General features: G+C 39.3%; 1 protein-coding gene across 1 annotated transcript; it reads right to left on the reverse strand.

Annotated features, from left to right (window-relative positions):
* Positions 1–4,510: 4,510 nt before the first annotated feature.
* Positions 4,511–11,880, reverse strand: LOC143277511 (TLC domain-containing protein 5-like). The gene is made up of 5 exons (XM_076582365.1): positions 11,774–11,880; positions 10,105–10,322; positions 8,920–9,015; positions 8,207–8,385; positions 4,511–5,267 (listed from the first exon to the last, which is right to left on the reverse strand). The coding sequence occupies exons 2-5, from the start codon at positions 10,313–10,315 to the stop codon at positions 4,743–4,745; spliced, it is 1,011 nt and encodes a 336-aa protein (XP_076438480.1). The 5' UTR covers positions 10,316–10,322; positions 11,774–11,880; the 3' UTR covers positions 4,511–4,742.
* Positions 11,881–16,011: the final 4,131 nt, after the last annotated feature.

Raw genomic sequence — 16,011 nt, forward strand, 5'->3', positions numbered from 1 at the left:
CTTTTTTATTTGTTTGTTTTGGTAGTCATGTACATGTGTTCACACACATGCTTGTGTTAAAGCATTGGAAATGAGTAAATGTGTACAAGAATGCATGCATGCCTTCGTGTACCTGTGCAAGTGCGTGTGGGTGCATATTCCCATGCATGCATGTCTGTGCTAAAAAACAAAGAATATAATTATGTGTGCATGAATGCTTGCATGCAGGTATGTACCTGCTGTGTGTATGTCCATGTACACATCCAGGAACACTTGCATAAGCATGAGACAGACTGACAGAGAAAGACTGGGGGAAAGAGAGTGGGAGAGAGAATGAGACAAGGAGAATCATACAAGAAAGATGTATACAGGCAAACGAATAGAGGAACACATATAAAGTCAATGAAAAATAATAGAAGTTTATTTTAATGCCGTACAGAAATCCCTACAAACACACTGCAAATCATCAGGCTATATATTGTGCATCATCTTTTAAAGCGAAGTAGTAAAGAAATCGCTCACTTCCCTTCTCTTTGTCCATGTATCTCCACCACTGTCCTAAAAATAGATGAATAGCTCATTGGCCAGGAAAGCTGAAGCCAACTGGACGCCATATTGTTACTCGTATCAGGCCGTCAGTCCGTTGAGAAGTTGTCTGCTAACTGGTGGTATGCTTGACCCACGACATGCCAAATGTTGTGTCTTGACTGATGTCTGCCAATGGTGACCCACGACATGCCAAATGTTGTGTCTTGACTGATGTCTGCCAATGGTGACCCAGGACATGCCAAATGTTGTGTCTCGATTGATGTCTGCCAATGGTGACCCACGACATGCCAAATACTGTGTCTTGATTGATATCTGCCAATGGTGACCCACGACATGCCAAATGCTGTGTCTTGATTGATATCTGCCAATGGTGACCCACGACATGCCAAATGCTGTGTCTTGATTGATATCTGCCAATGGTGACCCACGACATGCCAAATGCTGTGTCTTGACTGATATCTGCCAATGGTTAATTTACCACAGTTATTACAGGAAAACAGTGCAAACTTGCTGTGGAGGCACACACAGGAATGTCAGCTTCACTAATGCCGCAAGCAAGAGAAAACTTGCCGTGAAGCCAGCTGAGCGCTCAACTACACATATGAAGTCACCGCTTTGCACTATACTGACACGAGAAGCAAAATGGCTGATTGGAAACTTCTGCTGGTTTCAGTTAGCAAAGGGGCTCAAAGAAGGTGTGTGCTATCCACCTATTTTTTTTAACAGTGATCTCCACCTCTCTCTCCCAGTTACATGTACACACACACACACACACACACACACAAACATTGTGTGCACACACTCTGTGTTAAATGTATACACAGGTAAATTCCATTCCCATCATTCACTAGCCACTGTTTTACACACACACACACACACACACACACACTGATGGATGGAACTCTGTATAATACCAAATGAGTCAGCCTTTAACGTGAACACCCGATGCCTTACATACTTGGTAAATTATCATTTTATATTGTCTGCACTTACCTTGATCTTATTTAATGGAATTCTATTTTTGTTGTGTTATTCAAACACACACACACACACACACACACAAATGTACATAAAAAATAACTGTGAGCAAAAGACAATATGAAACTGAAGATTGTCTGACCTGGATATACTAACTAATCACCATCCAGAAAACCCTGGAGGTGTAGGATTGTGTTACCATGGCATCAAATACAAAAAGGAGGAGTTTGTATTATACTCCATGTTTGGTGTTAAATATACTTACCATGTCAAACTGATGCAAACTAGGCCTATTGGTTTGCTCTGCTTGGCCAAATTTCGCGCGGCTAACAGTGAAACTTTTTTTCTTTCAATAATTGAATCATGTAGGCAGCAAAAATTCTCAACTGGAACTGGAAAAAGTGATAAAAAAAATCAAAACACACACACACACACACACACTGGAACAAGTGATAAAAAAAAATCAAAACACACACACACACACACACACAGTATGCTGTGGAGGATCACTATTCTGAGTTCCTGGGATTTGAAAAAAAAAGAAGAAAAAAAGTATTCTGTTTAATATTTGTATAATACAAACAGTATACATTTTCATCTTAATCTGGAAGTGAGAAACTGAAGGCTGAGTATAACTTTTATCTTTCTCTCAGGTGTACAGGTACGCTATATAAAACCAAACAACTTCTTTATGATTGATAGAGTGTGTGTGTGTGTGTGTGTGTGTGTGTGTGTGTGTGTGTGTGATTCAAATGTTTGAGCATGCCTGTTTGATTTACTGTAAATATTCATCTTTGTTTTGTTATTAACTGATTCAAAATGCAAAGTATGGGCGGGTACACATGATTTTAGAGGCTTGCACTATTGACAAATTTCATAACCACTGAACATTATCAACTAATATAATCTTATCAACATACCTTAAAAGTACAACTTTTCATAGTGTGATCAACAAGAGAGAGAGAGAGAGAGAGAGAGAGAGAGTGCGAGACAGAGACAGACCGACTGATTGACCTCTGAAGTTAAATTCTCAATGGTTTTATGGCAAAGGCTACACTTACATAAAATCTGACATATGCAAACATGTCAATACGACATTAACAACAACAATGACAACAAAAAACCAACAACAAAAAACAAAGAAGATATATTTGTGAGAAAGGGAGACAGGACAGAGGGTGGAAAAGACAAAGAGCTAAAGAAATTAATAAAGAATAACAGAGATCAAATAAACAGCGGTACATGTAGCTTGATAACACAGAGACAGAGAGAGACAGAGAAGGGAGGGGGAGAGAAAGAGACAGATTGAAGGAGGGAGCTGCAGAGAAAGAGAGATATACAGAGGCAAAGAGATCTCACATGTTAAACACATCAACATTAAAAATGGTCTGTTGCAATGCAGTCACATGTAAAACACAACCACCACCATGCTGTAAAAATATGAGATATTCTGTGCAAATCAAGATCTGTAACGAATCTGGTTCACATTTCAGATCTATACAGTTCTGCTATCACAGACCTAAACACAAACGCATCAAAGAAAAATTGTGTATCAAAAAGTGAAGAAAAGTATACAATACACACAATAACCACAGCAACAATAATAACAATAATATCAACAGGAACAATCATGTCAGGAGTCACAGTAATTATGCTTTCCAATTTTCATGTATATAAACAGTCAGTTTAAAAATGCATAGTGACCAATAGCTTTGAATCAGTTGTTTAAAGAAAAAACCCAACAACAACAGCAAGTAAAAAGCGAAAAATTTAAAAAAAAACACCCAAAAACAGCAAATAAAAAGTGAAAAAAAAATTAAATAAAAGAAAAAGGTATCAGGGTTGTAGAATGTCCCAGTTTTTATATATATCTCATTAAGATTCCTCTGAACAAACACAACAAACATGCAAAACATGCCTAAAAGGTAAAGTAAAATAAAATAAAATAAAACACAAGTACCCCCCCCCCCCCCCCCACCCGTTCAAATGCCTGAGATCAAACCAAACCAATCACCCCTACAACTTGATTAAGATCTTTAAATGCTAACAGCAGGTGACTCTATGTGTGCAGACGCATGTTTGTGAGTGTGTGTCTGAGTGTGCATGTTTGCGTGAGTGTGGGTGCACACCATAGACACACATAGTGTAAATATATATCTCAGTGGTGCACAGAGGCACCCACATGAATGTGCTTTTACTTTGTGTGTGTGTGTGTGTGTGTGTGTGTGTGTGTGTGTGTGTGTGAGAGACAGAGTGTGTGTGCAAAAGTATGCCTATATTGTGAATGCATGCAGTTAATACGAGTGCACTGTTTTCCCATGATTACTCCTTTATGTTGCATGGGTCAACAATCGTTCTACCATGAACAGCAGCTTAAGTTTCAATACTGTTTGACTGATTTTTGAGATGCTAGCCAAACAACAACACCTGGTAGTACAGTTGAAAATCTGAAGCCCTGTGACGGGAACTTCAGTTATAATACATGTATTACCCACATCCTATTCAGCACAAACTCCACAACTCTCCAGACACAAAGTCAGACATACATATCTATCATGCATGCACAAACACACACACTCCTCAACCATCTCTTGGTGTAGCAATTATAAAAAACAACAACACACATATATCAACCATCATTTTTTTTTTGTCATGATTGTGTAAATACATATATTATCTGAAATAAATAAAACAAAGTTGAAAACCAACACCTATTTTGTTAAACAAACAAACAAACAAACAAAAAAATCTGAATTTTTGCTGCCACCTACTGGTCAACAGACTACACTTATAACAGGTGACGTAATGCTATTTTTTACATCACCTTTCTGACCTTACACACACACACACACACACACACACACACACATACATATATGTGTGTGTGTCTACCAAAGATGTATGCTCACACAAGCCCCTCCTCTCAACCATCTCTTTTGGTGTAGACATTTAAAACACACGCATCTATCATCCATCGATTTTTCGCCATGATTGTTTTTTGTAAGTGAGCTTTTAAGGGGAAACTGATGTATGTTAGCTGTGTCATTAGACATACAATTTCATGCATGCACACATATGTCTGCAAACACATTTTCACACTCATGCAAGCACATGTTCCCATCCTGCACACACTCACACACATGCACATACACAATCACTTACAGACACACATGCACACAAACACATTCCTGAATCAATACCCAGTCATGTTTGTCTCGTTTTTGATATTATCATAATTACCTCTGTCCCACATCTTTCCCTGAGGACAGCCCGCTCAGAGTGGTTTCACCTGATGGCTTTCCGTTGTTTCTGTGATACACCCCATTCTGACAAGCGCTGGTGGAAGACATCAACAAATCCTTTCCCCTCCACGCCTGAAGACTGTCCACCCTTGACGAAAGCTGTTCGCTTATGACACCACCATCATTATCATCATCACCACCGTCACTTGGACCGTTTCCCAAGCTTTCACTGCGCTCGTCTTCATCATCACCATCCAGAGGTGCTTGCTGAACTAATGCTGAGGTCTCCGGTGGCAGCGACTTTCCGGTGCCTCTCCACGCCCGGTACTTTTTGCCGTACTTGTAGATGGCGTATTGGAAGATGCTGACCCAGAACATCCAGCCAATGAGGTAGATGCCAATTGCTCCCAGGCGGCCCCAGATATCCGTCGTGGGCTGCTGGAAGTAGCAGACGAGAAGTACAGAACCGACCACGATGCGGATGGTGAAGAACGACGTCATGAAGAGAAAGTCAACGACCTGAAAAGCAAAACACAACATCTTTCATCAGAATTTGATAGGAAGAACCCCCTGAAAACAGAGTATGGCTGCCTACATGGCAGGGTAAAAAAGGTCATGCACGTAAAAGCCCACTCGAGTACGTACGAGTGAATGTGGGAGTTGCAGCTACAAACGAAGAAGAAGATTAGATAGGAAGAAAAGCAAAACAAAAACGATATCTCTAAGCAGAATTTAATAGGAAGAAAATCAAAACAAACAATGTCTTTAAGCAGAATATGATAGGAGAAAAAGCGAAACAGTGTTAAATTAAGCAGAATTTGATAGGAAGAAAAGCAAAACAATGTCTTTAAGCAGAATTTGATAGGAAGAAAAGCAAAACAGTGTTAAATTAAGCAGAATTTGATAGGAAGAAAAGCAAAACAATGTCTTTAAGCAGAATTTGATAGGAGGAAAAGCAAAACAAACACCATGTCTTTAAGCAGAATCTGATGGGAGGAAAAGCAAAACAAACACCATGTCTTTAAGCAGAATCTGATGGGAGGAAAAGCAAAACAAACACCATGTCTTTAAGCAGAATTTGATGGGAGGAAAAGCAAAACAAACACCATGTCTTTAAGCAGAATTTGATGGGAGGAAAAGCAAAACAAACACCATGTCTTTAAGCAGAATTTGATAGGAGGAAAAGCAAAACAAACACCATGTCTTTAAGCAGAATTTGATGGGAGGAAAAGCAAAACAAACACCATGTCTTTAAGCAGAATCTGATGGGAGGAAAAGCAAAACAAACACCATGTCTTTAAGCAGAATCTGATGGGAGGAAAAGCAAAACAAACACCATGTCTTTTAGCAGAATTTGATGGGAGGAAAAGCAAAACAAACACAATGTCTTTTAGCAGAATTTGATGGGAGGAAAAGCAAAACAAACACAATGTCTTTTAGCAGAATTTGATGGGAGGAAAAGCAAAACAAACACAATGTCTTTTAGCAGAATTTGTTAGTGGGAGAAGCAAAACAAACACAATGTCTTTAGCAGAATTTGATTGGAGGAGAAACAAAACAAACACAATGTCTTTTAGCAGAATTTGAACAGTGCTGGTTCTCGTACAAATTTCTATTTTGAGAAAATGAGTAAAGTCAAAGTCAATTTATTCCAGAAAACCTTTTGGGGGATGCATGGATATAGTATGCACTGGCAAGTGGCAGTGTGACTGGGATTGAGGATGAGTGATGTGGGGGGTAATGCCACTGAAAAGGCATGGGAGATAAAGCACACGCACACACACACACACACACACACACACACAACAATCACACACTAATTATGGTGAACTCTCTTTCTGGTCCTAGATCAACATAAAAAACATGACAAAATCTCACCACACAATTAAGATTTCTCTTTGTCTTGTTTGTTAAATATTGGTTTTCATGCCCATTAACTCTTAAAACTAATAAAAGTGAACAGGATATTCAAACAGATATGGATATTGTTATGCAGTTGAAGAATATTCAGGCCTGAAACTAAACAGAAATGAATCAGAGGGCATGTGACACTGATCAAAAAAACATGAAACCAGTGACATTACTGACATTCCCCTGAGATGTGACAGACTGAAACTTCTTCTGGGGATATATTTCTTAGCAGAGAAGTGAAAAGCCTGGTAAACCCTCTCTCTATCTCTCCCCCCCCCCCCTCCCAATTCCCCCATCCCTTCCTGCGTTTCTTGTGAGCCTGGCTCAGTGTTCTGGTATCTTAATGTACATTGATCATAGCTCTGATTTGAAGATAAGGTCCAGATATTTAACTTGCCGCATCATTTAAATTCCAAAATTGACAGTTTTGCTATTAACAGTACCATATTGATTTCTGTTCTTTTCCTATCAGTAGGAATGTCAATTTTTTGTTGAACCAAACAGCGCCACTTTTTCATTCATGCTGATACTATCAGCATATTGTAACAAATGTGAGATTGAATTGTTTCACATGTTTCCAAAGGAGGAAACTTTGGGGCAGGAGTAAAAGGCATGTTCAATGTAATCAATTTCTTGGCACCAGTTATATGTATTTGTATTTCTCGATCCCCCCCCCCCCCCTTTTTTTTTTTTTTGCAAGCAGACTATTCACTGGGTAAATGTTATATAAAAATTTGAAATGAAGTTACCTCAGTTGTGATTCTTTTGTACATACACATGCTAAGTTGAAGTTGTCGGTTACACTGATGCCTAGTTCACATTCCCCAAACTGTTCAGCACATATCTCATGGTTTTTCTCTTTGTGTGCGCGCAACCGTGTGTGCACATGTGTGAGTGAGTGCGCATGCATGCCTGTGTGTGTGTGCACGCATGCTCGTCTGTGCATCTGTGTTTTTCAAAGCCAGTTGTAGTGGCCCCTTTCCTCTGTGTGTGTGTGTGTGTGTGTGTGTGTGTGTGAGTGTGTGTGTGTGAGTGTTAGTGTGCATGAGCATGCATGCGTGTGCATGCACCAGACCAGACCTCTCCAGCCAGGGTCTTGTAGCAGCCTGTCTCCTTCAGGAACCAGAGTATGTGTGTGTGCGTGTGTGTGTGTGTGTGTGTGTGTGTGTGTGTGCGTGCGCGCGTGTGTGCATGTGCATGTGTGTTTTTACTAAAGCCCGACTAGACCCGACCTCTCCAGCCAGGGTCTTGTAGCGGCCTGTCTCCTTCAGGAACCAATGTGTGTGTGTGTGTGTGTGTGTGTGTGTGTGTTACTGAGTGTGCATGTGCATGCATGTGTGTGTTTGTGTGTGTGTTTGTCTTTGCATCTGTGTTCACTAAAGCCAGACTGGACCCGACCTCTCCAGCCAGGGTCTTGTAGCGGCCTGTTTCTTTGAGGAACCAACTTGGTGTATGTGTTACTGAGTGTGCATGTGCATGCGTGTGTATGTGCATGCATGCCTGTGTGTCTGTGCATCTGTGTTCACTAAAGCCAGACCAGACCAGACCTCTCCAACCAGGGTCTTGTAGCGGCCTGTCTCCTTCAGGAACCAGCGTGTCTGCAGGAGGGGGTTGGTCAGCTCTGAGCCGAAGATGGTGGCCACCATTTCCGTGCCGTGTCTACCCGTCACCAGCATGAAGAACATGCCGAAGATGCTGAGGAAGTGGTGCAGCAGCATGGGAAAACCTGCACACAGATCAGTTCAGTTCAGTTCAGTTCAGTTCAGTTACTCAAGGAAGGCATCACTGCGTTCAGACAAACCCATATACGTTACACTGCATCTGCTGAGCAAATGCCTGACCGGCCAGCAGCATAACCCAACGCACTCAGTCAGCTCTGAAGCCTGAGCATTCAGTGCTGTGGGCTGGCTGGTTGACTGGCATTCTTATTATCAGGTGACCAAACCACTTTATCGGTTCATGCCTTCGTGAGCTATGCACTGGTTGATTGATAGCTGTAGCACCAATCTTCCTTCTGATGTAGTCCTTTCTGACACTGTGGTCTCTTCTAGGTTTCCCAGCTGATCGATGGAGACTTATCATCTCACAAGTTGTGAATCACCCACCATATGCAATTCTATCAAATTACAGTCAACAGACAGATTTTGTATTTCTGTTGTTTTTCTTCACATTATGAAATCTACCCATATTTGCAAGGGATAAATAAGAATAAAAGACTGCTTAGAAAAAAGAACAGACTAAAAAAGGGGGGCTGGCTTACCTTCCGTTTGGAAGTAGAGACACCAGGAGAAGTCAAAGAGAAAGTAACCCTGACAGACTGTCACAATGACCACTTGCAGCGGTGTGTTAGGCCCCCCTGTCAAAACCAAATTGCAAAGGAACAAATGTATATTTAATGTATATCTATCTATCTGTCTATCCATCTATCTATCTAAATATACATAATACTAAGAAGCTTAGTATCTTCATAATGTTTATCTATACTTACCTACCTACCTATCTATCTATCTCACTATCTCTCTCTCTCTCTGTCTATCCAGCCATCTATTTATCTTAGTATCTATCTGGAAATGCACAATGCTATGAAGCTTAGTATGTTCACAATAAGAATAACAACAAAATACACTACATGCACAAACATTAATAACAACAACAACAAACAAACAAGCAAAAATAAACTTATCTCTGGTTTGTTGGATACTGTAAGTTCATTTCTTCAAGAGAGTACAAAGACATAAAAGTGTGCGCAAAAACACAAACACGCACACATATACAAACACTTCTTGAGCACAACACAGACACTGACACACACACACACACACACACAGATGCACAGCATCAATATATACAGGACTCATAATTTCTCTCTTTCTCTCACATTTCTTACACACACACACACACACACACACACACACACACACTGTAACTCTTCCCCCACCCCCAATGCACCCACTCTTTCCATGCAGCCACCCTAACAAACCCAGCCAACTACACTAAAAAAAACAAACAAACAAACCCCCCCCCCCCAAAACCACACACATAAAAAAAACAAAAAACAATGAATGCAGAGCTAACAGTAAAAATAAATAAATAAATTATGCTCAGGTGGTTAGATTCAATCAGTACACAATTTACATCATACATCTATATTTACTATACATGCATAAGAATACGAAAATCACATTTCCAGCCCCCACACCTCCCCCAGACCCCTTCCCCCAAAGAAAAGTATATCACTGTAGCAATGAAGGCAGTAATGGATGCCATCTGTTCCATGCATGTAAAATCAAGCAACTGAAAAAAAACAACAACAAACAAACGAATGATGCTGATGTCAAAATACTTCAATAAAGACAGAAAATTTACAACAAAAGAAAACCAACCAACCAGCCAAACAAACAAAAAACCAAACAAACCATAAACCACATTCAGTGATCTGTCATACCAGCATCAGTGAAAGGCCAAGGGCCTTGGACCAAGGTGGCCCAAGCGGAGAGCAGCGAGATAAGTGAAGCGTGGACTATCGTCACCACGCGGCAGTGCCACTCTGCCTTCCGCTGTGGCTCCAGGCGCCGGAGCAGGCTGTAGAACAGGCTCCAGGAACACAGCGACAGGGCCAGCCAGGGGAGGTGCAGCGTACGTCCAATGGTCAACATCTTGGCTCTGAAATCAGCATCATCAAAATAAATGATTTAAAAAAGAAGAAAAAAAAAAGGTCAGTGATAATAATAATGAAAGTGATACTTATAATGATAGTACATATTTCATCATCAATTCCAATACAGTTGTTTTAAAAATTGAGGTCCTCTGTCCATGTGCATCTTTCCTATTTCCAGGTGTCAGACCATCACTAAATAATAAGCTATGACAATGAACACGGTAAGAAGTGATTTCAACACAGACAATGAATGGTTTGTTTCAGTTTCCAGCAAGTATCAAAGATTCAAAGCAAGCAGACTGAAAAACTACACCAACTCTGTGAGAAAAAAGAAAAAAAACGAAAAGACAGACAGATGTGTGACAAAGGCTTAAGCCCTCATTGTTGGTCAGATCATGAGAGGCAACTAAAATTTATGCTGCAAAAGAGCCAAAAGAAATGAAAGGGAAGTGATTTATATCAGTTTCAGTTTCTCAAGGAGGTGTCACTGCATTCGGACAAATCCATATATATATATATATACATGCTACATCACATCTGCTAGCCAGATGCCTGACCAGCGCAGCATAACCCAACGTTCTTAATCAGTCTATAACTGTTTAAGAACATGCATTGTGTACACATCAGAGTGGATTTCTTCGACAGGATTTTGCCAGAGGACAACATTCTTTTTGCCATGTGTTGTTTTTCTCTTTCTATATATATATGGGTGTGCGTGCGTGCGTGCGTGCGTGTGTGTGTGTGTGAGATAATAATTATAATTTCATTACTTAGAACAAAAATTTGCTGCAGGCAAACCTAAGCAATGGATTATCACTGGTACACCATTGCACCAAGACAACATTCATTGAGTGTGTGAAGTTTCTGGATGGAAATGATGACAGTGATGACTGTGCTGTGTGTGTGTGTGTGTGTGTGTGTGTGTGTGTGCGTGTGTGTGTGTGTGAGAGAGAGAGACAATGAAATACTATATAGTATAATCCCCATAATTACTTTGCTGAGTTAATCACTGAGCACTGGAATAATATGTACAATGAAATAAGAAATTGACGGCTATTCTTCTATGTTTAATCTTCAAACGTAAACTAACCCAGTCATGCAATGCAAACCACCGTGCTGAAAATGGTGTAAACTTATGTGACACGGCACATGTATTCCCGATTTTCCTGTCTGCACACTTTGATCATTTAATGCAAAGAGATTTCGATCACTATGCACTTTGATACACAATCAAATATGAGTATTTCATGTATCAAATGAAAGAATGTACAACATGATGGCAAACATTTAAGCATTCTACCGTATGAAATCTCGACTGGTGCAACTGCCGCAAGCTGAAAGCAACGCGGTCTTGCAAAAAATAACGATAAAACAGCAAGAGTAAACCAGAAATCATCCATGAAAAACTGGTCTACACTGGTAGAAGCGCGGATCTTTTTTTGTAATTATCTCTTACCACCGAAAAATCCACATGTGTACAAGATACGTCGAAATCACTGCATTCAAAATGTACCACATTGTTTATACTGGTTACAGGTGTTTCAGACTGTCGCCATTTTGAACGCATAAAGGAATGGGTATCGATCTGATTGGTTAAAAATAACGGTTTGCATTAATAAATTGTAGAATGCGTGAAATATATTTTCCCCGTGAAAATAAAGAATTGATTGTGATTTATTTATTGTTTACTTTCCAAAAATTTCATACAGAAGGCACCCGCATATGAGCCCAACGATGTTTCTATTTGTAACTTTACATCGTGACGTCAGTGCAACCGTGTCAGTCATCGTCGGTTTTCGACAGTCTTGGAGTCTTTGGGGGGAAAAAGTTTGCATATTGAGTGAGTACTTAGTTTGTGGTTTTGTTATTATATAATTATTGCATGCAGTCTTTCTACATGTTTATACTGTGGAAAGTGTGGCGTAGTTGTGCAACACTAGTCGAGCTACTTAGATTTAAGTTGTGAGTTTTTTTTCTGTTAGCAGAAGAAACAGTTTTCAGCGCGTATTGTTTGAAAAGAGAGTACGAATTGAAAGGTTTATTTTTTCATTTTTATATTTATTCACGGTTTCTTCATATTGTCGCCCCGTTCCCGATCTGTTTGCCCCTTTTCATTACTTTGTTCCTCACATCTGTTCTTGTGGGGTACGTGCATCACTGCATGGCTAATGCATAGATCTAAACGGCCTTCCTTCCGTAAAGTGATCACAGTCAATACCTGACTATTCTATCACGCAGATGCAAATGAGGGATAACTGTCGTGTAATTATGAAGGCCATTATCTTGAATGATATTAGTTATCAATATCACAGATTTTATGGGTTTTATGATTATCAGCCTTTGCATGATCATGAGGAATTTTAGATATGAGTGTTTTATTGAGTGTGCCGTTACTTATGCCATGTTATGGCTAGCTTTCAGTGGAGAAATTAATTTGGAAGCCATAATGAAAATCATTCCTGTAAAGCACAGGGCCCAGATCAGATACCTCCACGAGTACTGAAGGAACTCAATGAGGAATTTTATTACCATTTTGTACACTATTTAATAAGTCAGTACAGTTAGGAGAGGTACCAGGTGACTGGAAAACAGCAGTAGTCACAGCAGTATTCAAAAAGGGTACCAGATCTGATCCAGGTAACTACCGACCAGTTAGCCTCACATGTGTGGCATGTAAAGTACTAGAATCACTAGTTAGAGATGTTTTAGATAATTTTATGATTACAAATAATATATATTCACCATGTCAGCATGGATTCAGGAAACAGAGGTCATGTATTACTCAACTGTTAGAGGTTATGGAAGACTTAACTCAGTTAATAGAAGAGAAGGAATCTGTAGATATTATATATTTAGACTTTAAAAAAGCTTTCGACTCTGTACCACATTATAGGTTATTATCTAAGTTAGAGGCTTATGGGATAAATGGCAATATCATGAAATGGATAAAGGCTTTCTTGGTAGGGAGAAGTCAGAAGGTAAGGGTTGGAAATAGTTTTTCACCAGCTGTGCAAGTATTGAGCAGAATTCCTCGAGGTAGTATTTTAGGGCCAACTTTATTCACCATATTTATAAATGACCTCCCAGACTATGTTAGTAGTTGCTGCAAAATATTTGCCGATGATACTAAAATTTATGATAAAACCCAAAATTCCTTCAAATTGCAAAATGATCTAAACAACCTACAAAATTGGTCAAACATGTGGAATCTATATTTTAATGTATCTAAATGTAAAGTGCTACACTTAGGAAGAAATAATCCAAAAAAGAATTATATAATGAAAATTGATGGCACAAATACTAATGTTATTTCAGAATGCAATGAAGAAAAAGACCTGGGAGTAATATTTGATGAAAACTTTTCTTTTGATGGCCACATTCAGGCTGTGATAAATAAAGCTAATAAAGTATTGGGTATTATTAACAGAACATTTACATTTATGGATAAGGACATTTTTGTCAACCTCTATAAAACAGTTGTTCGACCAGTTTTGGAATATGGTAATATAATTTGGTATCCCAGACTAATAAGACAGTCTAAAGCAGTTGAACAGGTGCAAAAGAGAGCAACTAAAATGGTACCAGAGTTAAGAGATTTGGACTACCAAAACTGTTTGAGACAACTAAACTTGCATTCAAAAAAATACAGAAGATATAGAGGAGACATGATACAAGTATTCAAGATAATTAATAAATGGTTGACACTGACACCTGCACCTTCTTTTCTACTAACAAACTCCATGTTACCAGAGGTTCAAATACTAACCTTTTCACAAAATTTTGCAGAACAAATATTCGTAAGTTTTCTTTTAGCTTTAGAGCAGTTAAAGGATGGAATGCACTGAATAATTCAACAAAAACAGCTATAACTATTGACCAGTTCAAGAATCTTCTAGACAATGACTCTAAATCATTAATAAAACCATTCGATTTTGATGAATGAACATTTAAAAAATTTCATACGCATGTACACAACCCTAAACTATTTCTATATTAAGGAGGGGCGTTGAAAAGCCAAAAAGGCTTAAAAAAAAGTCCCAAATTATGTACCTGTACCTGTACCTGAGAACTTTAAAAATGATTAGATAACTTTGAAATAGCTGCCCTAATGCTCTCTTGATCTTAACTCGTCAGTTGTTCAGTTTCACAAATTTGTCTGATTAATGGGGATAGAAAAAATGTGTGATTGTGTGTGTGAACAAATCATGGTGCACCTGCTGCACAACCTACTGATCAGCAGAGAACAATATATATGGTTTTGTACTTGGCCGCTTGTGTGTAACGCAGTTACTGGAAGTCATGGATGACTGGACCAGAATCATAGACGATGGTGGCAGTGTGGATATCATTTACATGGATATCAAAAGCCTTCAACTCAGTACCTCACCACAGACTGCTGACAAAAGTAGCAGCTCTTAGAAACCGTGACAAAGTATTGGACTGGATCACCGACTTCCTGACAGGCAGACACCAACAGGTATTTGTCAACAGCACACATTCGTCTGAAGCAGACGTGACCAGTGGAATACCTCAAGGCAGCGTTCTTTGTCGCATTCTTTCTGTCATCTTCATCAACGATTTTCCTGGACATGTGAAAAGCAATGTAAAGATGTTTATTGACAACACAAAGCTCTATGCCAGGACTGATACTGACCAAGGGTTATTTAGACCAACTACAGAACTGGACAAATAAATGGCAGCTCTGGGAGGGAAAAAATCCGACGCAAAATACGACATGAAAGCCAGTGAGACAAATGGAAGTGAGTCACAGCTGAACCTGGCAGAAAATGAGGTAGAGAAGGACCTAGGAGTAGTGATCGATAGTGGATTATCCTTCAGGGAACAGGTAGCATAGTCTACAGCAAAAGCAAATAGAATTGTTGGCATCATTCGAAAATCCTTTTGACCACCTGACACAACAGTCATTCCTACAGTTATACAAGACCCTTGTCTGTCCACTTCTGGAATATGGTGACTGTCTGGCAGCCACATTAGAAAACATTGTGCAGTGAAATAGAGGATGTGCAGTGCCGAGCAACATCCCTGAAGGATAAACCGTATCAGGAGAGACTGAAAATTCTGAGACTGCCAAGTCCAGAACAGCTATACTGTCGAGGGGATATGATTGAGATACATAAATACCTCCAGGGCTGTTCTGCGGAAGAGACCTATGACGTACAGCTTTAAACTTAAGAAAAATCAACACAGGCTTAACATTAGAGGATTTTTTTTCAAACAGGGGTGTTTCCCTGTGGAACAGTTTGCCTAACAACATTGTAATTGCACCTTCAATCAACTCCTTTCGAAATTGACTTGATTGCCACTGGAAAAAAATACTCACCAGAATGTTATTAGGTTGATTAAGACACTTTAATAATAATAATAATAATAATAATGGATATTTATATAGCACACTATCCAGAAATCTGCTCTAGGTGCTTTACAAAAACGCTTTGTTAACATAAAACATTACATCTATGTTACATACACACACCAAAAATGTGACTACACACACACACACACACACACACACACACACACACACACACACACACACACACACTGCATTCATACATTTTAACAATACATGTGTATCGAACAGCTACCCTAACACATACGCACACATAGGCAGGCAAAAACTTACATAAACTCACGCACACACAATACACATTCATATACATGCATGTAGTTATA

The sequence above is a fragment of the Babylonia areolata genome, chromosome 34 (assembly GCF_041734735.1).
Source record: "Babylonia areolata isolate BAREFJ2019XMU chromosome 34, ASM4173473v1, whole genome shotgun sequence".
NCBI classification, from domain to species: Eukaryota; Metazoa; Mollusca; class Gastropoda; order Neogastropoda; family Buccinidae; genus Babylonia; species Babylonia areolata.